Source organism: Colletotrichum chrysophilum (assembly GCF_026319265.1).
Source record: "Colletotrichum chrysophilum strain AFK26 chromosome Unknown scaffold_81, whole genome shotgun sequence".
Classification (NCBI taxonomy): domain Eukaryota; kingdom Fungi; phylum Ascomycota; class Sordariomycetes; order Glomerellales; family Glomerellaceae; genus Colletotrichum; species Colletotrichum chrysophilum.
In genome coordinates, this window is record NW_026517368.1 from 108,541 (window position 1) to 131,246 (window position 22,706).

Genomic DNA, 22,706 nt, shown 5'->3' on the forward strand with positions numbered 1-22,706 from the left:
AGATGTTTTGACTTGCCAACGGGGACTTTCGTTGGCTCGGTCCATCTGATGAGCCCATCAGTACCCCTCATCTGATCTCATCATCGCACGGACAATACGTCGGTATCGGCCGCGTTGCTCTTAGGACATTTCTCGGTGACAAGGTCTCGGATTTGATTGGATGAAAGTCGCATGAGCTTGATGTGTGGTTGGCCACTGTTCATCTCGAAAGCGAGGCGAGTCAACATGGCCTAAGGTTTATTTCGCCATTTGACCCCGAGGCACTCGCAGTGTGTGGTGGAAACTCTCTTTTGGTGTTACGATGACCCATATATGAAGTGGTATCCGTCCCTTTTGATCTTCTCGCAGCCGCAATGCGATGCCCGGACCGACCACGACGACGGTCGTAGGTAATGCGACATGAGGCTCCTCGACGTCACCATAAGCACTATCTTAGCCGCTTGCTATCTCTTCGGACTGGCAAGCGGCTTTGTGGCAGATTTGTCTCTTCTTGCCTTCGCAGGCACTCCTGTTGGACAGGTAATCAACTTCAATGGGCGTAAGTTACTGATGCGGCACACTACTTCGTGGCTTCCATCTTAACAGTGAGAAAGTGGACATATACGTATCCAAACCGAAGGAACAGTCAGGTAGCAATGGCATGCCCGCTCAAGGCAAACCAACGGTTGGCATCGTCCACTTGACAGACGTGTTCGGAATTCAGTCAACAGAGAACAAACTGTATGTGTGACATGGAGTCAAAGTCGTTCCAGTACAATTTGATCAAGCAACTAACTGTGATGCAGTCTCACAGACAGTTTCGCGCGCGCTGGCTACGTCACAATCATGCCCGATCTCTTTAATGGAAAGCCACGATCCGAGGATCCAAAGTCCGGCTTCAACGCGACCGAGTTCTTCGGATCGCACGGACCGAGCGTCACTGATCCTATCGTCACCACGGCACTCTCATATATGCGCGACCAGATGGGTGTGTCAAAAATTGCAACAGTGGGATATTGTTTCGGCGGCAGGTACGCATTCCGTGCGCTGGGATTCCCTCAAGGCAAGGCGGTGAACGCGGCATTCGCTGCTCACCCGACTTTGCTAGGTGATGATGAGATCAAAGCAATATCAGGCCCCGCTAGCTTGGCCATCGCTGGTGAGTAGACTCGGCAATGTCAACAATGGAGTTCCTTGATGTCTGATTCAGTGAGCAGAAAAGGACACGGGTATGAAAATACAAAGAAGGATTGAGATTGAAATGGCTATGGCACGCACTGGTCAGCCATGGACTATGAACTTGTATGGGGGTGTTCCGCATGGATTTGCAACCCATCCCAATCTTGATGTACCTGTTGAAAAGGCTGGCAAGGAGGATGCGTTTCTACAAGCAGTTCGGTTCTTTGAATCCTGGGTTTGAGCGAGCATGAACAAGTTCAGCGCCTGAAAACAGCTTGCTAGAATTGATGACTACCGACCACCAAAACAAGCACCTCCTGTAGCAGTTAACCATTTCCGCGTGGCTGGCCAAGAGAGTGTGGACAGATCTTAATGACATGACGAAACGTGGGGTTTCTCGTAATTTGGCGTCCATGACCCAAAATGGACATGTCAGCCACTTGCATGACATAGCTAAACAGAAGCTGTTAGCCTCAGCACTTGCACATTTTGAATGAGAACGTCGTCGAACGTGTCTTGTATCCCTGATTTGGTGGCAACTGGTGTTGCTTGGTGTCAGCGGGCTGCATTAGCGTGTCATTCCAGAAAACGGGTCTCGGTGGAGCCAATCATGGTTCGTCTCAATGACGGAGCATTCCCATATTGCACTCAGAGACGTGATAATTATTCGTAAATTCAGACAGCGAAATGAGCCCATGAAATATTTAAGTAGACTTGAAATCGCCAGAAAAGGCTTGTGTTCTTCAAACTTTTCACTCTCTTCGCTGTAATTACCACACTAAAATGACGTCTTCTTTCGCCGACAGAGTTATCGTCGTTGCTGGCTCTGCCTCAGGTATGGGGCTCGCTACCTCGAAGACTCTCATCTCAAAAGGGGCAAAGGTCGCAATGTGTGACTTGAACGGCAAAAGTCTCGAAAATTTCAGAAACCATTTGGATCCCGAGATTCAACGCCGAGTCCTCGTCAAGTCTGTCGATGTCATCAGTCGTCAAGGCGTCAAGAGCTTCTTGGCAGAGACCATGGCACACTTTGGAAAGATTGACGGTGTTGCCAACTTCGCAGGCACTGGTGGCCATGAACTTGGAACCCAATCCATCTGGGAAACAAGCGATGAAGAATTTCAATTCATCGTTGACCTCAACATCAAAGGGGCATTCAATTTCCTCGCTGAGTCACTCAAACCCGGCGTGTTGACCGATGGCGGGAGTTTTGTTCATGTCGGTAGTATGTTCTCAACTCAGGGGTTTCTTAGAGGTGCTGTCTTTGCTGGTTCCAAACATGCCTCATTAGGAATGGTGCGGAGTGCAGCCAAGGAGGTCGTTGGTAGAGCCAGAGTCAACTGTGTGCTGCCGTAAGTTGCCCTTTTTCCAAACTGCTTCTAGACGGGGCGTCGGAATAAGATGTCTGATACTGAAAGCTTGTAGTGGCGCGATTGATACTCCAATGCATCGGGCCAATCTTGAAAGGGTACAAGACTTCCCTGCACCGACATTGGTTGGCGATGCGCAAGAAGTTGCAGACGTCACAGTTTTCCTCCTCGGTGACAAGAGTACTTTTGTCAATGGCGCCGCCTGGAGTGTTGATGGCGGCGCTGGGCTTTGAACCTCATGGCATTTATATGTTATATTCCGCAAAGAGGTTTCGGGCCCTCATCCCAAACTTTGATTGTAGATCAGACCTCGAGACTTGGTGTAGGAAAAGCTGAGCTTTGTGTGTTTTCGTCAACTAAGTTACATCACTTCAGAGGGCAATTGTCTCAATTCAGATATCCCCAGTGGACAACGTTAATTAAGCCTATGATCGTTATAAATGAATGTGTCATGATTTGTGCGGGAATAGAAATCATCGAAGGTCATAAGTGTTTATTCGCGTCCGCTGCTTTTCACGCGTCGATCATCTTGATGCTGGTTCATTGCCTCCGTGCCCATTCATGCCCCTTTCGATTTATGCGCTTAAACGGTAACGTTGTGAACCTCATCGCCGATCAAGAAGACAGGCTGCTTGTTGCTGTAGTTGGGAACATCCTGCATGATCTTGGCCGTGTCGGCTGAAGCAAGCGCCCTCTTGACTGACTCGACGCTGTCCCACTGGAGGATGCCGGCAAAAGCGTACTTGGGCTCCGCGCCGTCAGGGCCAGGGGCGTACTTGGTGACAGACCAGCTGGTCACGCCGAACGCCTTCCATGTCGATCCGGCGAGGGGCATGTGCTTGTTGATGTAGTAGTCGATGTCGTACTTGGCATCGGGCTCGTTGGGGTAGAGGACAGTGACGGTGGCGGGCATTTTGACCGTTTGTTGGGTTTGGGGAGCTTAGAGTTGAGATGGGAATGTTGCTGGTTTGCGACTGAGTTGTACGTTGACTGTTGCGGGTCACTTTATCCGTGATCTGTCTGGGACCCGAGCGATATAAATATCGCCCTCCAGTTGGTCCCCTCACTGACGTAACTGAGGGACCATGCTGCAACGGAGCCCCGATTACCAATCGGCTCAACTGTTTGCCCGTGGTTTTGTTCTAGCCTCCGTGGATTCCGGTGGGAATGGTGCCCTAGACAAGGAAGATGGTGGAGACCTTTTCGGCTTTTATCAGACGAGCTCTGTGCTTCGTCGGAGACAACCCTCGCGAGCCGCGGCATCTCGACGGCCAGCGGACTGGAAAGAAGCCTAATAAGTGGGACCTCTACCACAAATACGACCCTGAAAAGACGAAGCACGCTGAGACTGGTGGTTGACGACAAGGATTGCAGAGCAGACCTTTGAGGTTGAATTCTAGTACATCTCCGCAGGGGACCTGATAGCGCCATGTTCGCATCCAGATCGAACGTCTTCTGTGACGGCGGGGTGATCGTAACAATGCAGCCAAGAAGGCTCCTCTGAAGTTCGTCCAAGAACTGAAAACGTCGCAGTAAGCTTACGCCGTTAGCTGTTTTACGCGTTGTTTTCCCAGATCAGAAGGTTTCGACGAGGTCCTTGGCGATATTTGCCCTCATCCATGTCGCAGACGACAACTCATCATTTGCTGACATCTGTTTTGATGGTAAACCACATGACTTGGTCTCTCATTTGACTTGTCGAGACTCGAGTGCTATCTGTCCTGGGCTATGACTGCATGGCTGAACTTCGGACTGATAGGCCGGCTCGGAAAGTAGTGTTTCCATGATCACCCAAAGTCCGATAGTGCTGATACTTTTCTGACAGCTACAAGCGGTGCCCGGTCGGTTTTAGTCTGGGCATTGCGGGATGAATTTGATGTCAGCGAGGGAATGGCGGAGGACCCCTCACTTCAAATTTGCCAGAATAGACCTCAGTCATATCATGACTGGAACCAAATAATAGTAGTCCAATGTCTGCTCTCTGGGCCGGTCATTCGTTTTTTTCTTTTCCTTTGGAGTGAGAGCACTCGACATCGTGAAATGTTTCCATGGACTGAATTTAAAGGCGCAATCACATGTTCAAAGAGGCAGAACAAACAATAATCGGCCACATAATGAGGCGATTTTCGACACAATCACAGAATATGCTGTTGTTTGCTGTAAGGTGAGCCGTAGTGGTCTCTTGTCAGAGATGAAACACTGTAAATCTCTCATAGTATGCAAGTGACGGCTCCAGTCCGCCGGCAAATTAACTCGCCATGTGAGTGCCTTTGCAATAGGTGATCAGGCAGCCCTCCTGCTGAGTTTCATCAAGCATACTGCTGCAAACAATACGGATTGGCAAAGCCTTTACAGACGGAATCACTTGCTTAGACATCTTGCCAGTCATACAAACAGTCCTCCACTCGTTCGTCTGGTTTGCTCACTACATTTGACTCCATACTCTGTGACTGACCTCGACGCAGCATGCTCACTCACAGTCCTTGATCAATGACGAACTGTTGGCATTGAGCTTCAAGCCATATAAATACATGGTCTATCTGCTAAGGACGCTGTTCTTTCACTTCTCCTCTCTTCAACACACAAAACACACTTACTAGAGTTGGCTCAAATCTCCGATAATCGTAAGTTTCGGTATCTTTCACATTACAGCTTGACAGACCAAGATAACTACGCAATGGGAGGTCGCAGATTTCATAAGGATTCCCAGATGGTATTCCAAGACAAGTTCGAAGACCTGAACTTGCAGTCTCCGTGGACTTGTTGCGGGTGCAAACGGCGAAATGACCCACCGACCGTGCCGCTCATCAAGTGTCGCAACACACGCTGCTCTCATATGGGGCCCTGCGAGGAATGTTTACGCCTGTATTGGTAGAAGATCATCTAGTGGCTCGGCTCAGGTTTGAGAAAGAACACAGGATCTCGCGATAGCAGTCTTGAGGTTAGTTGAATGATGGATCCACGCTCATATTTGATGGAGGGCAGTTTAGTCAGTAGTTTTTCGTAATGGAATAATCAGTTGAGAACAAAAGCATTATTAGAAGAGCCGGGAGTTTGGACGCTAAAGCCGACATTGAGTCTTTGAATGTCTGGTATCTCCAACGAATTGCTCGTTCACAGGACAGTTTGGTCTATGGCCTGCTGCTTGCAACTTCAAGCTTAAGAAGTTACTTCTAGTGGCCTGCGAGGAGCATCATAAAGAGACATTACTCGGATGGGTGGGGGTGTTCAATTTTCGTTGACATACTGCACAATGTGGACAGCCTTTACTGATGAAATTGCGGTCAACCGGTGTGGAATGATCCAGAGCTACCTCCGTGTTTTAACGATGTTGGCAGTGGTTTGCAATCACACTTGAACACTGGAATGATGCAGCTTGTTTGACATGGGTACCTCAGTCTTGCAAGCTGCGAGCCAGGGTCTGGTGTCTGCCAACAACCTCGGAAACTTGCCTTAGACTTGGGCATCTCGTGGAGTCGAAGAAACTAATGATCGCCAACAATAAACCGTGGATGAATAGCCCGTCAGCCATCTTGTCGAGAGTACATCTAGGCTGCAATACAAAAGTACAATGCAGGGCTCCAGTTTTCTCCATATTCTCTCAATCAAAGGGTCATTTTCGTCAACAAAACATGCCGATCTTCTCTAAGCCCCCACGTAGACTAACCACAGCCCACCCAAAGTCCCATTCCACGAGATAATAAAGCGCGCTCCTTTCCCACCACAGGTCTCTACACACAGAAATATCACCTGCACTCTGATATTCACTCCCGCCAGCTTGGCTACAGACTCAACCTGCCTACAAACTAACGATTTCATCATGGGTAACCCATTCGAAGACAAAGCCGAACTCGGCTCATCGGCACCGGGCGTGGCTCCACCCGCCTACACGCCGTTCGACACCGCCGCTTCATCGTCGTCATCGTCCGCAACCCAAGGGCCGTTCCAAATGAGCCCCTCCACCACGCCCTACCAGCAATTCCCCTCATCCATGAGCGCATATTACCAATTGAAGATCACGCGTACCTTCCATCTGGGCGACAGCAACAACCACAAGCTTTTCGCGGTCTCCTCTTGGAGCGGGACCAGCAGCAAGAGCCCTGGCATCCCCTGCATCATCCTGCACAACGGACCAAACCCCGAGGACCCTGTTCTGGCTGTGTGTTCTGATGAGAAGAACTGGTCGCCTTCGGCCAACTATCCCCGAACTTTGCACAGCTCCATGATTCTGCCATCTCTGGAGCCATATCTCTCTGGAAAGGGAAAGGAAGAAAAGCACGCGACGGAGGACCTGCGACCGGTGATCTTCAACGGCAGCCACGTCGACTCCTTCCGGTTCTCTATCGAAGTTCCGCAGCCTGATGACCAGGCCGGGACCAGCAGATTGCTGCGCGAAGACTTTGAATGGAGGAGGACGAGTAAGGATGGGTTGAATGGGTACAACAACGGGTTCGAGCTGCTCCGTCTCAAGTCCGATATCCCGCCCGAAAAGACGAGCAGTGACGTTGGTGGTAGCGACCCCAAGGGTGAGGCTCTAGCTGCTATTCTTTTCAAGGGGTCTTTGAGTGTAAACAAGCCTTTCTACTTCGAATTCAAGGGTAAGGGTTTGACCGGGGAGCTGGGAGACAGGTGGTCTGTAATGGCTATCATGACAGGAATCAGAATCTGGTTTTTGTTCTTCGCGCATAGGGCGAAATAAGATTTGACGGGGACAGAAGGCTCCTCCTCTTCGATAAAAGCATGGCGTTCGTACTGAAAAGGAACTCCAAATCAGCAGCATCCACGGAAGTCTGTTGAGGGAAAGGGCATATAAATGAGCGTCACTACCCAAGTTGATTTCGCCAACCAATTTTTGTCGTGTAGTCCATCTCCTCAGATCTCAACATCATTAGGTTAGTCACAGAACTCTTTCGGCATCTGTTCAAACAACATCCATTATTCTAACGCGTCGGCATCCGTTATCGTCCGGACTTCTGACGTATTCCACTTTGTACTCCACGAAAGATGGATTTCAACCGGACTTGGTTCCCTTTTCTTTCTTTTTTCCTCTGGTGATGAGTGAGGCTTGCCGTCTTTGGGAGGAATATATCCTTTGACTAATACTGCCGCTCGTGGAGCTTCTATTTTTGCCTCCGTAAGCATCATTCATCCGCCAACGATCCATTCAAGTAGACATCACGGAACAAGACATGACCAATGAAACGAACTAAAATTGCCTTCGCTACTGCGAGGAGACAGACGGCTGGCACGAAATGCGAGTTGCTGATTGTCGTAAACCTTCCATTTTGCCCCTGAATACACGTAGTTACGGAGACCGTCCGCAGAGCCCTTCGCATGTTGTTTCAGGTGAGGTACATTATGCATTCTGATGCTATTCGTATTTGATATCCTAAAGACGCCACTACTAGACGACAGCTTGAGAATTAGAATTCATGGAATAATCATCAGGTTCTTCGATGCGCAAAACCCAACTTAACCATTCACGACGGACCTGCCTGTTAATACCCTATCAACAGCCGCACATATCGCGAGATGCCAAAACCAGTCATAATTCGGTGTTCTGTCTCGCATAACACTTCAAGTAGACTTTATATACAGAAAGGCCAATGAAGTGTTCGCCAAAACAAAGTAGCCCCACAAATGTGACTGGCTCGTTCGTATATCATATGCCAAGTCGCATGGTACGAAGGAGATCCCAGGAGCGATGATATAGAGTGATGCGAGGTCAGCGTGATCAAGCTATGGGATTCTCGGGCTATCCGTATCCCCTAGCAACTAAGCAATGGTCCTGAGCCCTCGATTCGGGCAGCATCGTCCATCATCGCCGTCAACGTCAACGTATTCTGTTTCGTACGAGTGTTGAGAGACGAGATCGGTTTGTTCGAAGTGACTGGATAAAACGGCCATCCTGCCGTGAAGCAATGCAGACTACGCGTAGTTGGGAGCCGTCCCAGTCCAATGTAACTTTGCAACGAAACAGATCAAGAAACATTGGTTGCATCAGTTTCTAGTCGATCAGCACTATCAATATATACCTTACCTACGTCTCGATTGCACGGGGCGAAGGAACCCTAGTCTGAGCCATTACGAGCTCGAAGGATGATTTAAATGCTCTCCAGGTAGTTGTTGTGAAATCAGGAACTCCCTACAGCAATTCGGAGGTTGGCTTGTACCGTTTTGCCGTCACAAATTACTCCCAAGTCGCCCCCATCAACTACCACGGCATGTCATACATCAGCACCAGCGTCCACCGCCCTCTCGAGCAAGCCTATCAAATATCACACAACCATACTCAATATCGAATAACTTGAAGACAACAGAGATTCAAGATGATGGTCAAGCCTCTTGCCACGCTTGACTGCCGGACTCTGTGTTCTCTCATCCCACTATGCGAGGCAGCTTTTAACAGCCACCACATCCAATCTAGGGCAGGTGGACTGCATCCCGTCAGCTCTCCACATTCCGTTGTCGGCTGGAATCTGTTTGACGATGTTCTACACCCAATATATACTTCTCTTCCCTCTTCAGCACCCAGTCAATCGAGGCGCCCACATAGTCCTCAACTCCATCCTCCACCCTTCCACCAACTCTTCCCAACCCTCCCCTTCATCCTCCCCAAGATCCCGCCTTCCCAACTCCAAAACCTCAAACCTCAAACCTCAAACCTCAATCCACGCGACATGTGGTCCCCAATTCCCCTCCATCTTCCCCTCCAAATAACCTTCTCTTGGCTCTGTCCCAAACCGGCCTCAAGGCCAGACCTGCATGTCCCAATCCAGCGATACCAAAAGCCCAGAACCCAGCCGGCCTGTGCCCGCGCACCCATCTACACGGCACGCCGCCCCCACCGCATGAACGTCAGAACTCGGATTGCGGCTGTTGGACCACTCACAAGCGGCGGCGGCACGGCAGGGCGTTCATGCGATGCTGGGTCCGGGCTGGGGTCTTGCATCGGTCGAGGTGGTGGCCGGACGGGGAGGCGGGGAATCGTTGCCTGGGGACCCTTGTCCCGGGTGGCCTAGATTTATGCGCAGTCTTGGGAGTTTGGAGGTGCGTCATGTCCGAGTTCTTCGGGCTCGGATGATCTTCACGACGGAGGCAAATCGAAATGAAAACTGTTGGTGTTGTTTGACTATGACTATCATTGATTGTCGTGGCTTGCTCCGTCTATGTCTACGTGAGCAGTACGCTGTGGTATCTAATGTTACAAAGTCCTAATGAAGGAAGGTATCTCGAACGCGCTGTCTTGTGGAGGATCATAATCCACACGCGATGTAATCGCTGCCCCTTTCCTTGAGCCTCCCATTTTCTTGCGGAGGTCATACCCAACGCCTCTGTAATGCAGACAAAGGAAATCCGTGGTGATACATATTAGTTGGCCGTCTCCCCTCGAGATCAGCCGTGGACTTGCGGCGTCCAGCTCTTCAAAGGCTTCTTCAAACCCTGCGGCGGTTTGCCGGGTTGCCTATTTGATTCAAGCGAAGGCCGTTCAGCAGACCTCTGCCAACCCTCCTCCCGTGTGCCAGGCTGGCACCATCCTCATTCATACAAGTCATGTAGGAACCTCCAAAACCCCTTAACCGGGACAGGTAATTCGGGGTGATGCCCATTCCATTCATTGGCGACTGGTAAAATGGGTGGAGGTGCAGGCTCTTTGCCGGCCAGGAGATATTGCCAAGACACTAAGTTGCGGCGAAAATTGAGAGAATAGTAATTAAAAATAAACCCCAGTTGGATGGCGTGAAGGCTGCGTCTGAATCATTGCTGAGAAGCAAAGCATCCAATGGGTTGACCGGAGGTTTCGTAGTCTCAGCCGACGTGCTCTGTGGTGCTGCCGCGTTGGATGTAGTAGAAGTCACCAAGGTCGTGGGTGCTGGCGGCGGCGGTACTACAGGCGGTGGTGGTGATGATACTGGTGGCGGCACCGTGCTGGCCGGAGGAACAACGGGCGGTTGAGTTGGCGGTGGTGCAGGTACTGATGTAGTCGCCGGGGGTGGGATGACGGGAGGGGCGGTGGTAGCTGGCGGAGGCGGAGGCGCAACAACAGTCGATGATGGCGGCGGCACTATCACGGTCGAAGTCGGCCGGGCTGTCGGTGCTGCTGAAGTGGTTGTGACCTGGTTACTCGAGCAGAGCAGGCCGAGGAGATTTCCTGCTAGGGCCTGGCCAAGCACCGTATTGGCTTGAACTGAGACTGACTGGCAGACATCTTGAATGTTGGTTTGCATGAGCAACAGGCCACGCCTGCAAGACGCTGAGCAGGTGCCGGTACTCGAGAAGTCGTTCGCCGTGCAGCCTTGGATGGGGTTGTTGTAAGTCAAAAGACAGCCCAGAGGTATGGATAGTTGTGTAAGGAGTTGAAAGTTTGAGAGGGTCAGATCAGTTCCTCCGATGCTGATGATTGCTGCTGTCGAGGCGGACGCCAGGAACAGGAGCTGGACCAAGCGCTGCTGTGAGCGCTGATGCCTTGACGTAGTCATCTTGGCCGTGTGTTTCTGTCCGTCAACGAGCGTAAGTTGTAAGGGTCCTCAGGCGCAGTCGCCTTCGGTCGAAATTGAGCTGAGACCGTCTCTTGGATGTGGTTGTCGTCGAGATATCGTCGTCGATGTTTGTAAGAAGGTGGTTTTAGTCGCTGGGTCGATTGGCACCGACAAGCGGCCAGGAATATGGATTGAAGAGCAATTGACAGACCAGGATTCGGCTGGCTGGGAAGCGGTTGAGTTTTGGGCTGGAAATGACAGCACCGTGGCAGCTCAAGCGCGGCAAGGCAACCGAAAACACGAGGGCCGAAACGTGTTGCGTGTCAGAGGCCGCTGGGAATGACGGCACGATCGGCTGGCAAAGAAGAAGCACGGTCAATGCGGGACCGGGGAGCAGCCAAGAAACCAGGGTCTAGGACTTGCAGCAGCTGGGTGGAAAACGAGTGGGCAGAGGTCCAAAAAGGCTGAGAAGATGATGGAAGAGATGTGGTGCGGCCGGAGAGTTCATGCACTCTGCTTTGGGGGCGATCTCGTCAATGCTATGAGGTGTTGTCGGGATAATTGGGCTGGCGGTTGCTTCTCTGGCCGGCGCTGGTGAGACAGGGTTGTTGATGGGCCTCGTTACTGCCGCATGGGGCGATGATGGACAGGATAACCGGCAGTCTGAGGGAAAGGGAGACTTTACGGGCCGGACTTCTCGGCCAAAGGGTAGAAGAGAAGGGACGAAGAGGAGTTGGGACTGATGCTGGTGAAGGTGCCCGCCGATTGCGATGTTGCCGCCGAGGGTCAAGCAGTTGCGACGGACTCAATCGAAGAAGGGGCTTGTGTCGACGACTCAAGCTTGTAAGTCGAGTCAGGTGCCAACGACCTGGGGTAGATGAGCAAGGGAAGTGACAGCTGATCAGTCTCTCTTTCTTTCTTTTCCTGAGAGTGTTGACAGGCAATCCACTCGAGGGTCCCGTTCTTGCCAGACCCGACGGATGGCGTTTGTCCGAAAGTCAAGAGAGTTTCTCTGTCAGTCCAGGGTCGAGATGATTAAGGTCTCGACGATGCGATGTGCGGTGGCACCAACGGGCAGATGCGTTTTGTGTGGCGGGCGTCGGTCCGGAGGTGGGCTGAGAAGGGTGCAGAATGTACTCTCTCTGTGCCTATGTAAGGTACGCGGCGCAGAAGAGGAGACAGAGAGACAAAGGCAGGGAGAGTGCGATCAAACGCTGCTGATCTGAGGAGTAGAGGTGGTGAAACGGGGAGCTGCCGTCCGCTGCTGAATGACACCCAAACAGTGCTGCTGTGACTGTATTTGGGTTTTCAGGGTCGGGTCTGACACGGCAGCTGAGGACGAGATGCGGCTGGCCTTTGGGAGATGATGGATGAATACGGACAGACGAGGAAGAGGATGGGGAGAGGGTGGGTGGGTTGATGAAGTACAGAATCTCTTTTTCTCGGGTCATCACCATCGACCTCCTCCTTTCCCCAGAGGATGATGTCAATCGAGACGGCCTCTCGAATCTGGCCAACAGCAGGTGGGTAGGTCATCGCACATCTCCCGCAGCTGAGAGTGATATCCGTGGATGGTTATCCAATCCAATGCGATTCCATGCGCGTCGAGGTGCCTTGCAGCCATTCGCGCCTCCGTGCAAACGCCATGTCGCCATCTGACAGGTGCGAACTCTCGACGCCATCAAACGAACGGGCAGGGAGCGCGAGGACGGGGAAGGCCAGTCGGGGGCCTCTTCTGGACCCTTCTCGCGGCCCTGTGTCAGGATGTTTGGCCAGGGAGAAGGCAAAAGAGGGCGACAGACGGGCAGAAGGGCAGACGAGAGGACGACGGGAGGAAAACGAAACACTTTTCGCGTTTGAGGTGACGATGCAGCGGCCCCTTGGTGGGTCTGTGATTGGTCGGGGGTCGCACGGGGGGCCTGTACCTTACCTAGCCTACAGGTACCTAGGTACCTAGGCAGCTACGTTGAGGTGCTGTAAGCCAGTCAAGCCAGTCAAACCAGTGGGAGACGTCCCTTCGGTCGGGGTGCGGTGCTCGTGGCACCCCTGATTCGCTCTCCACTGCACGGCGCTCCAGCTGCACTCGCCTCGCCTCATCCCTCGTCCACCACCCATCGCCCCCTGCTTGCTGTCCTCCTTCAGCTTGCCATCACCACAAACCAGTTCATCCTGTTGTTTGCTTGCTTACCTCAGTCTTCAAGAAACCCAAACTCTGTCCGACCTCACCTCTTCAAACTGTGATTTGGGACGGTTGGTCACACAGGCCATCGGCTGTCCATGTCCATGTCACACCGATTAGACGTCCAGAAACAAACAACCGTTGATTGTCTTGTTCACTCTAGCTTCCGGACATATTGCCAGCCCAAGCAAGGCCTACGAAACTGAGACGGCAGACCGAAATGCGCGATGGAAAGAAGTGTTCGTCGCCTGCCCAGTTGCACCAACTCAAACATATCTAATTTGTACAGTTGGGTTTTGAAGGTATTCCTCACAGCAAGAATACAAGCTCCCATTTCCTACCTGCCAAAGCATTCCATTCCTCTTCGGCCACGGTAACACTCACTACTCGAGTCCTCGCGCCTGAAGATTGCTTCTCCACCCTATAAGCAACCAACTCACTACGAGGTCTGGCATACTCCGTACTGCTTCGTCCCACGATGATCAACTCTGCTTCGCCAGACGCGGCAGTCACGTCATTGAGGTAATGATCCCACACCACCCTCACTTTGTTCCCTCTACGATCACATAAAACCTGAACCCGTTTGGACTGTTCATCGTCTGCATCCTCTTCTTTCTCGTCCTCGCCATCGTCATCGCCTTCATTTTCTCCGTGTAACTTTCTCTCTTCCTGGCGTACACCCGACCGTGTCATGGTATGGTCCCAAACCAAGGTGCAGCAACTAGTCCAGAAGATCAAGAGTGCTGGTCTAAGCTCCGGGGCAAGCAGCGATTGCGGGACCTGCTTCATGGACACCTCCCGAAAGGCATCTTCTCTCCAAGTTGGCGGCGCCCTGCGGTGGATTCTGTTGCTGCTTTCCATCTTGATAAACTCCTGGTTCTGTTCAATGAGGATGAGCCGGTCCTTCTCGCTGTCAAGCATGTAAAACACTAAACCAGCGTGCTCCCCCGCCAGATTGCCAAACGAGTCGTCGAACAAATTCGGGCCTACCCACCCGACCCAGGACCAGCTCGGGTACGGGACATATATCGTATCATGCTTGGTGACGATCATGTAAGTCGCTTTGCGCCTGCGAACCCTGCTGGCGTTATTGTCTGTCGGCCATGTAATTGCCACGCCGAGATATGGCTTCGGCAGTCCCCAGGTGAAGCCGATCCCGCTGGTGAGCTCGACCGAGGCTAGGATCCCCTCGATGGCGGCTAGACCGTCCCCATCGTAAGTCAATTCCCTTCGGCCATAGTCAGATACCAAGCTCTGATACATCCGGTTGAAAGATTCCGGATCAGCCTTGGGGACATGGATGCCCTCATGGTCAAAACCGAAAACGCTATTGCGAAAGAGTGTAAGACCACGGCTATCGGGATCCAGAATCTCCCAGTTGGCGTCTTCGCGCCAAGTGGCCGATTGACACTCCCAAAATACCACCTCTGGCGTGAATATCAGCAGCCGGCGGGATAGCAATATCTCTTGGAAAGTCCATCCGCGCGTCATATATCGGCTTCGACTTCGATCTGCCGGTGTGAATCCCAACCCGTCAAGGGGCGGGGCTTTCTGCAGCCACACCCCGTTCAAGAAGAACGGCCCTTCTGCCGGGGGACGAGATGAGGAGCGAACTCCCGGGAGCCTGTCGTATGCGCCTTCTCCGGATAGGGCGACGATGGTCAGTGAGGCCAGTCCATATATGACGTCCATGAGGGGGATGAAGGCTGCCTTGTCTTGGGGCGAGTCCTGAATGATGCAGAGGCTGTCGGTCCAGAGGTATCTCTCCCCTATCATGCGCGTGACGGTGATGGCGTCCAAGATTGTATCAGGTATCCACGAGGGGTCCAAAGCACCAGGATATCGCAGCGACCCCAAAGAATCCTTCTTTAAAACTTCGAAAGTCCGTTTGCCCCAGACGTAGCTCAGGGCCACCCACTTGGCCGCCGGATCCCGCAGTTCCACGATACACATTGCATCGACGTCTATGCACCGGATCATATCGGGGCGTCGCGTGGTGTGAATCGATGTCAGACCGCACGAGTCTTCGTGGTCATTGTCGCAAATTCGCTTCCATTCCCGTAACAAACGGAAGTCGATCTCGGGCGGCCGTATGCGGCCATAATACGGCTCCAGGTCCAGCCATACGAGTTTGTCCCTTTGTTTGGAACCGCTCTTTGACGGTTCTAGGAGGTCGCAAATATCTGTAACGGTAGGAGGATGCTCTCTGGACCGTTGATAATGCATAACAGCTCCGTCCTGACAACGGTTGAGGGTGACCGAAACATTTCCCACACAAAGGGTATCGTCGTGTCTTGTATGTGCAGCCTCGTCCACAACGCCGAAACCCTCTCCAGAAAACGAAACTTGGCCACTATCTAGGTCCTGCTTTGTTGGGTTCGGCCAGAACCTTTCGGACCAGGTGTTGAACAGAGACGAGATCTGTCTGCAGAACAGGCAAACGTCCTCGCGATCGAGAATTTCTCGTAGTGAAAGGTCTTCGTTACCTGGGAGCCCTTGAGAGGAGCTGATGTCAGAAGTTTCGGACAATTCTTCATCACGCTCGCACTCAGTCACGGCTTCGTGATTGTCTTCGTCGATTTCACTTTCGCCTATACCGAGTGTCGTCGATAAGTCAGATCTTCCCTCATCATCTTCATCAGTTTCCAATCCAGCGTCCGTCGCAGCGGAGTACCTTGGATAGTCTAATTCAGGGCGGTAGTATCCAACCCAGCGGAAGTCGAGAGTTTGGCAGTGAGAACACAAAGCCATAGGAATCCCCAGCTGACAATGATGTAATAAGAAGGCGGATGGGTGAGGTATTGTCGGCAAATTCGAGATTTCGAAGTGGGCGGGGTCAACTGGTTTCTTCACGAATAGCTGCAAACGCCAAGTCTCTCACCTGCAGATGTGGTGGGTTCTTATCGCGACTCTTTGCATTTCGTGTGGTCAAGCGTGCTGATGACAGCCTTGTCCAATCATTGCTCCAGGCCACCTAGGCCTATGAGTTATAAGTATCGTGAATCAAGAAACCACCTGTGGTGTTCTCGCCCGCCCATGCTGGCTGGTGTGCAATGTTGAAGCAGGTTGTGAGGATGCGGATGGTCGTGGAGCGGGACTGGCTAGGAATGCAAGCATAGATAACGTGCAAGGCACGCATGTAAAATGGGATTCGGATGAGTACTCTCAAGTTACAACATGGGTTTATGTGGAAATCCATCCCTCGGCCCGACGATTTCGATGCGGCATGAAGCTCACGGCACAATGCAAGTCATCTTCCCATGCCCAGTATTCTTCGCCGCAAAGTCCACCGCAGCCTCCCATCTCCCCAGAGGAAAATCTTCCACCTCGTGCCCCGCCTCTTTCCCCATCTTCAGCAGTCCCGACTCGGCCAAGCTGATGAGCTCCTTCACATCCTTCCTTTCATACATGAACTGGCCCTTGGTGGTCAAGTTGTTCGCAAGGACGGTCAGCCACGGGAACGGAAGGCTCTCATCAGCCCGGCCTCCCATCAACGACACCCGACCATACGCTCGGAGGGCCAACACCGCAGACTTGATATGCTGCGATCCAGTTGCCGCCGGAGGCGACATGTCGATCACCGCGTCGCCAGTTCCAAACGAACGCAAAGCTGCGGCGTCTTTCTCGACGTCGTCCGTCATCACAGCGGTCTCGATCAGCCGCCTGCCGGGTGAAGTTGGGATCGAAGCTTTCAGCGACGCAAGCTTCGAGGCCGAGCGAGAGGCGGCAATGACGTTTGCGCCCATGGCGTGAGCCACGGCCACCGCTGCACCGGAAGATGCTCCCGTCGCGGGGGTGACGATGATTCTCTCCCCGGGCTGCAGGTTGATACCCTTCAAACCGCCGTAGACAATTATGCAAGAGACGAGATAAAGTAACTCATTGATGCTGTAGCCGAGGCCGCCATTTGATGGCGTACCGGTCAACCTCATCTCGTCCAACAGGTGCACATTCTCGAGTGGTGCCAGAGCATATTCCGCCATGCATCCATCTCTCCAGTTCCCCTTCAAGAACTCCTTTGAAGCGGGCGTTGTACCGGCGTTCGCGCCCCAGAGGATCTGTACGTTCCAGGGATCATCGCGGGCCCGGATGAAGGAATCGAGAAGGACTAGGTCGCCCTCTTTGAAGGACGTAGTGTCGGGGGAGAGGGCGGCTACGCGGCCGATGGCGTTTGTGCCTGGGATGACCGGATATGCCAGCTCGTACAGGGGATGAGAGGCGTTTAGAATGTCGACGGTGTTGGACTGGACGTAGACTGTCAGGATGCGGATAAGTATGGCTCCTGGTCGTGGAGAAGGGGTGGGGAGGGAGGCAAGCGTTGTTTGTCCAGGGGAGAGAAGGTGTAGGGCGCGCATTTGAGATGGGATTGGAGTCATCTTGAAGGCAATATGATATTTCTAGTATTATATTCGTAGACTTTCGAGTTGTTATTAGATATCCTCGGGAAAATGTCGATGGCTGAGGTGCTTTATACTCTCATCCTTTCCACTTTCACGGTTCAGAAGAAACTGTCCGATTTTAGACGGCCTTAGAAAGCCTTAACTGCGATCATGGAGATACTTACTGCCGCCCGCCCTCGACCTATTACGATACAGTTTGGATCTTGAATCCCAGCAACGGAAACCTCATGATGGACTTTACGGGCGAAGAAGAGTAACATTTCCCACTGAAGACTGTGTGGCTGTCTCGGCCCCTCGGACCCTAAGATGTGGTAGGAAGCTGGGTTAGCGCAGGATTCAAAGGGTACGAGGACAGGTTAGCATCGCAGATCCATGTAAGCCTGGCTGTCTCCGGAGGAGATGAGTGGAATGTGCATTCCAATACCCAGCACCTTGTCGTCGGAGAAGGCGTAGCATTCAATGGCAGCCAATTCACCGCACGGAGCGGGGTACGAGCAGTTTTGCCAATCGGGTTCTCCTCCTCCACAGATGCAACCTTTACATCTTCGGAGGCGACCGTTCAGAAATACCGTGAAACCTCGAAGAGGCCCGTTCCCGCCGCAAACAAAGCCGGCGCCAACGCCCGGACATTCGCCCCGGTGACACCCGCTTTCCTCCGGCCATTCCCGGACCCAGACAACCCGAAGTTCAGGGGGCTGACGTACCAACTATCTTCTTCGTATTACCTACGCATAGCCGACGATAAACAACAAAAGTCCCAAAACACCCCCTGCAGTACCCGGCGTATTAGCGGGCCGTCCCTGTGACTTCTCCCGCACGTGCTCGGCGACCGTCGCTTTAACCACTCAGCGCAGCCTCATTTGACTCATCTCACCTCCCTTCTCACCTCACGAATCTAGGTGGAATCTCCCCTCTCCCCCTCACTCACAGTCAAATACCGGCAAGATGAGTGGAACGAATGCCGCCCCGACGCTCGCCGCCGTGAAGGCCGAGCCCGAGAAGCTCTCCGGCCTCAACCTCTACTCTAGGTTCGCCCTGGCCGGCGCGGTATGCTGCTCCGTCACCCACGGCGGTCTCACCCCCGTCGACGTGTACATCCTCCCGCAAATCCCTCATCGACCTGAAAGCGTGCAATATTAACAGACCTCCAGCGTCAAGACCCGCATCCAACTGGACCCCGCAACCTACAACCGCGGCCTCATCGGCGGGTTCCGCCAGGTGATCCAGACCGAAGGCGCCGGCGCCCTCCTCACCGGCGCCGGTCCCACGTTCGCCGGCTACTTCCTCCAGGGCGCCCTCAAGTTCGGCGGCTACGAGTTCTTCAAGCAAAAGTCCATCGACACCGTCGGCTACGAGAACGCGCGCGCCAACCGCATCGCCGTCTACTGCGTCTCCGCCGCCGCCGCCGAGTTCTTCGCCGACATCGCCCTGTGCCCGCTCGAGGCCACGCGCATCCGCCTCGTCTCGCAGCCTGGCTTCGCCTCCGGGCTGGTTTCTGGCTTCTCCAAGATCGCCAGCCAGGAGGGCCTCGCCGCCTTCTACTCGGGCTTCGGGCCCATCCTCTTCAAGCAGGTGCCGTACACCATGACCAAGTTCGTCGCGTTCGAGAAGGTCTCCGAGTTCGCGTACGCCAACTTCTTCGACAAGAGCAAGACGAGCGGCGGCATGCAGACGACGATCAATCTCGGCTCCGGCCTCATTGCGGGTTTCGCGGCGGCCATCGTGTCGCAGCCGGCTGACACTATGCTGTCCAAGATTAACAAGACCAAGGGTCTTCCTGGAGAAAGCACGACGAGCAGGCTGGTCAAGATCGCCAAGGAACTTGGTGTTCGTGGATCGTTCAGCGGTCTGCCGGCGCGTCTGTTCATGGTCGGTGCGCTGACGGCGGGACAGTTTGCGATTTATGGTGATTTGAAGAAGGCTCTCGGCGCCACCGGAGGCGTTGAGATTGCGAAATAGACGGCCATGATTTGCGGTGTAGAGTTTGGCGCGTTGTAGTAGAATAGAGGCTTGCATATGGTTAGAAGGCGTCTTTCGTGGCTACCATGTCACCGTGTGTCTTGCATAGAACGAGGTAGATCTTGTTTCTGTAGATTTCAGTAGCATCTGGTTTGATTTCTCAAATGATACTATGATGATGTGTAAGATATGGGCCGCGGTGATGCGTGATGCAAGGTTTACACTTGTCCGAGGGTTGAAGAAGCGGCTTCCAGAGACCCAAAACGAACATCCCCACCCGAGAGGTCTTCTCATCACAACTCACCTCACCCTACATCGTGTTCGTTTATCAGTTGCGGGTCTCATGTTGCAAGATCAGTGTGATCCACTCGCACATCACATCCCTCGACGAAGGATTCCGACCAGCAGGGAAAAGCATTTTCTACTTTGGGAAAATGCAGGGGACCGCCTGAAACACATCCTCGAGTAATTGAGGGTCTCGAGTCCAGCCATAGCTCCAAAAAGCAGACGACATGCGATGATAAACCTTAAAATGAGAGCTATTTCCCATAGGCAGTGCATCAAAGGCCCTTTTCCCCCATCACATCGCTTGCATACCGCTCAACCCAGGCCGCATCTGGACAGCTGCAGCAGCGCATCTTGTCGTTGGTGCTGGTTCCCACCGCTAACCGGGAACTCTCCAGCGGGGATGCCCATCTCGAGTTCTCCATCAATCTGTCTGTCTACGGGGCCTCTCATGCCTCGGAAACCGCCCGTCGTCGATATGGACAACCGCAAAGTTCAAACAGGCGATTACCACCCTCCTTGAGGGATCAACACCTTGTCATCCTCCCTGCACCTCACCGGTCGAGGAATCTCTGGACATGGGTGTGGACTGATGCGCGTTGGTCACACCACCTGCTTATTGGTTCAAGAAAGAACAAGTGACGGGCACAAATAGCGCAGCAAGGACAAGACGGCCCATCACATTTATTGCGTCCCGGACTTCTGGAAGACTTGCCGGGTTGCGGCTAACCGCCAATTTAGGCGCATTCAGGCGCAGGCGGAGGAGAGGATGGATGCTGAAGATGGACTTCTTAACCCCCCACGCGAGGCCAAGTCTAAGCCGACGAGCTGCAAATACCCAGAGACGGCAGCCCTTCTATCTTGACTTCCTGTCATCTTCCATGCCATCTGTGTGTTCCCATCTTCTTCCTCACTGCATATCTCGTCAGCAATGTCCTTCTACGAAGTCCAGGGCAAAGTCGCCCTCGTCACCGGCGCCGGCTCCGGCATAGGCCACAGCCTGACCCAGCTCCTCCTCGAGGCAGGCTGCTCCGTCGTCATGGCCGACCTCCGCCTCCGCCCAGAAGCCGAGGCAACCCTCGCCCAGCACCGCGGCCCGCCTTCCCCGTCCGCCCGCGGCCCCGCCTCCGCGCACTTCCACCGCACCGACGTCGCCGACTGGGCGCAGCTGCAGTCCCTCTGGGAGACGACCCTCGCGCTCTTCGGGCGCGTCGACATCGTTGCCGCCGTGGCGGGCATCTACGAGCCCCCCGAGAGCAACTTCTGGTACCCGCCCGGCGTCTCGGCGGAGTCCGGGGACCCTGCCGACGCGGCCGTCGGCCAGTACCGCATCATAGCCGTTAACCAGGTCGCGCCAATCCGGCTGGCGCAGATGGCCACGGACTACTGGACGCAGAACAAGGACGTGCAGGGCAACTTTGTCGCCGTGGCGAGCGTCGGCGGGTACGTGCACTCGTTCGAGACGCCGCTGTACATGTCGAGCAAGGCTGGGCTCGTCAGCTTTGTCAAGTGTATGGGCGGCTTGAGGGATATTTGCGGGATCAGGTACTCTGCCATATGCCCGGGAGCAGTCCTTGTGAGTCTTCTTATGTTTCACTGAAGAAAATTGCCGCTAAACCTTGCAACAGACACCCATCTTCGAGCCCGAGTGGAACAGGAAGGTGACCAAGGACGACGTGCACATGACGGCGCGCGAGTGTGCTGCCATTGTAATGCGCGTGATGCAGGAGCCCAAGTACGGCGCCGGCAGCGTGGTCGAAACGCAGAAGATCGGCACCAACGAGAAGTCCGAGATTACCGTGAGGGATGTGCCGCTGGAGGCATTGTATCCCGAGATTCCAGAGGAGCAGAAGCAGAAGGTGATTGAGGGGGCGCAGAGGACGGCGGGGAGGATCATGCAGCAAGGGATGCGGGCGCCGTTTGAGGGCAAGTAATTAGATATTGATGCCGGGTCATATATGGAAAGGTTGTTAGTGCTGCTCAACAGTTCAGTCTGATATACAAAAAGCGTGTTGTTTGACTCTTTTCTTACTTTACCTTATGATGCTGCTGCTGTTCGAGATCCTTTGGTATCTTGTTCTGTTGGATATGACATTGGGCGTAACGACGGAGATCAGTCCCAACGATAACCCGGGAGTCGCTGTGCTGGCTGAAAAGTCCATCTCAAACATCGCCTTTTTGGGCTTTGAAAAGGGTCGCATGCATGATCCTCCATGTGATCTCCCGACGATGCAAAATGCGTGATACGTCCGATCTTCTATCCCCTGCACCCCATTCTGTCGAACAAACACATGTTCTCGCAGTCGTCGCTTATCTCGTTGCAGTGAAGACGGAGCCGCATCATGTTTGTCTCACCTGCAGCCCAGCCCAGCCCATCTCGACTATCCCACGGACTGAACCAGCATCTATCCACCAACAACAGCGCGCATGCATCGATGCAACCTCGTAAACGCGAGCACCCGTTGATGATGCACGTAACCGCCAGAAATCGACTATCGGAGCCGATCGCGATTGCAGAAGCAGACCGCATTGGGAATGGAATCTGTCCGGTCCGCCCGATATGTACAGCTTGCGGGCGCGGAGCTGTTGCTTTTTCTTTTCCTCCGAAGATGGATAAACGGCTGAGTGTGATGAGCCACGCTGTTGCTTGCTGTTGGCGCTCTTCATGCACGCTTCCGTCAAAAAGCTGAGTCCTTTTGAGATTCACGCGTCGAGTCGGCACTCGAATCGATCCGAGTCGAGTCATCGAGGTAACTCTCGTTGAAGTTTGATTACTCCCATACCAAGAACATCGCAGCTCTTCTCCGGTCCAAAGACCAGCATTTCGGAACTAGTGCAGCAGGCCCCGAAGGATCTCAGGAATACGAACGGAGGT

General features: G+C 53.4%; 6 protein-coding genes across 6 annotated transcripts; 4 read left to right on the forward strand and 2 right to left on the reverse strand.

Annotated features, from left to right (window-relative positions):
• Nucleotides 1–640: 640 nt before the first annotated feature.
• Nucleotides 641–1,146, forward strand: COL26b_008900 (uncharacterized protein; the record flags this gene model as incomplete). The annotated part of the gene is made up of 2 exons (XM_053181646.1): nucleotides 641–720; nucleotides 786–1,146. 2 exons carry the CDS (start codon nucleotides 641–643, stop codon nucleotides 1,144–1,146), a joined length of 441 nt encoding a protein of 146 aa, XP_053034404.1.
• Nucleotides 1,147–3,111: 1,965 nt separating this feature from the next.
• COL26b_008901 (uncharacterized protein) lies at nucleotides 3,112–3,441 on the reverse strand (the record flags this gene model as incomplete). Its single annotated transcript, XM_053181647.1, has 1 exon — nucleotides 3,112–3,441. One exon carries the CDS (start codon nucleotides 3,439–3,441, stop codon nucleotides 3,112–3,114), a length of 330 nt encoding a protein of 109 aa, XP_053034405.1.
• Nucleotides 3,442–6,367: 2,926 nt separating this feature from the next.
• On the forward strand, nucleotides 6,368–7,227 carry COL26b_008902 (uncharacterized protein; the record flags this gene model as incomplete). Its single annotated transcript, XM_053181648.1, has 1 exon — nucleotides 6,368–7,227. A coding segment is annotated over one exon (860 nt), but the record flags the coding sequence as incomplete, so codon positions are not given.
• Nucleotides 7,228–16,420: 9,193 nt separating this feature from the next.
• COL26b_008903 (uncharacterized protein) lies at nucleotides 16,421–17,563 on the reverse strand (the record flags this gene model as incomplete). Its single annotated transcript, XM_053181649.1, has 1 exon — nucleotides 16,421–17,563. The coding sequence occupies one exon, from the start codon at nucleotides 17,561–17,563 to the stop codon at nucleotides 16,421–16,423; it is 1,143 nt and encodes a 380-aa protein (XP_053034407.1).
• Nucleotides 17,564–18,532: 969 nt separating this feature from the next.
• COL26b_008904 (uncharacterized protein) lies at nucleotides 18,533–19,546 on the forward strand (the record flags this gene model as incomplete). Its single annotated transcript, XM_053181650.1, has 2 exons — nucleotides 18,533–18,634; nucleotides 18,731–19,546. The coding sequence occupies 2 exons, from the start codon at nucleotides 18,533–18,535 to the stop codon at nucleotides 19,544–19,546; spliced, it is 918 nt and encodes a 305-aa protein (XP_053034408.1).
• Nucleotides 19,547–20,762: 1,216 nt separating this feature from the next.
• Nucleotides 20,763–21,765, forward strand: COL26b_008905 (uncharacterized protein; the record flags this gene model as incomplete). Its single annotated transcript, XM_053181651.1, has 2 exons — nucleotides 20,763–21,407; nucleotides 21,460–21,765. The coding sequence occupies 2 exons, from the start codon at nucleotides 20,763–20,765 to the stop codon at nucleotides 21,763–21,765; spliced, it is 951 nt and encodes a 316-aa protein (XP_053034409.1).
• Nucleotides 21,766–22,706: the final 941 nt, after the last annotated feature.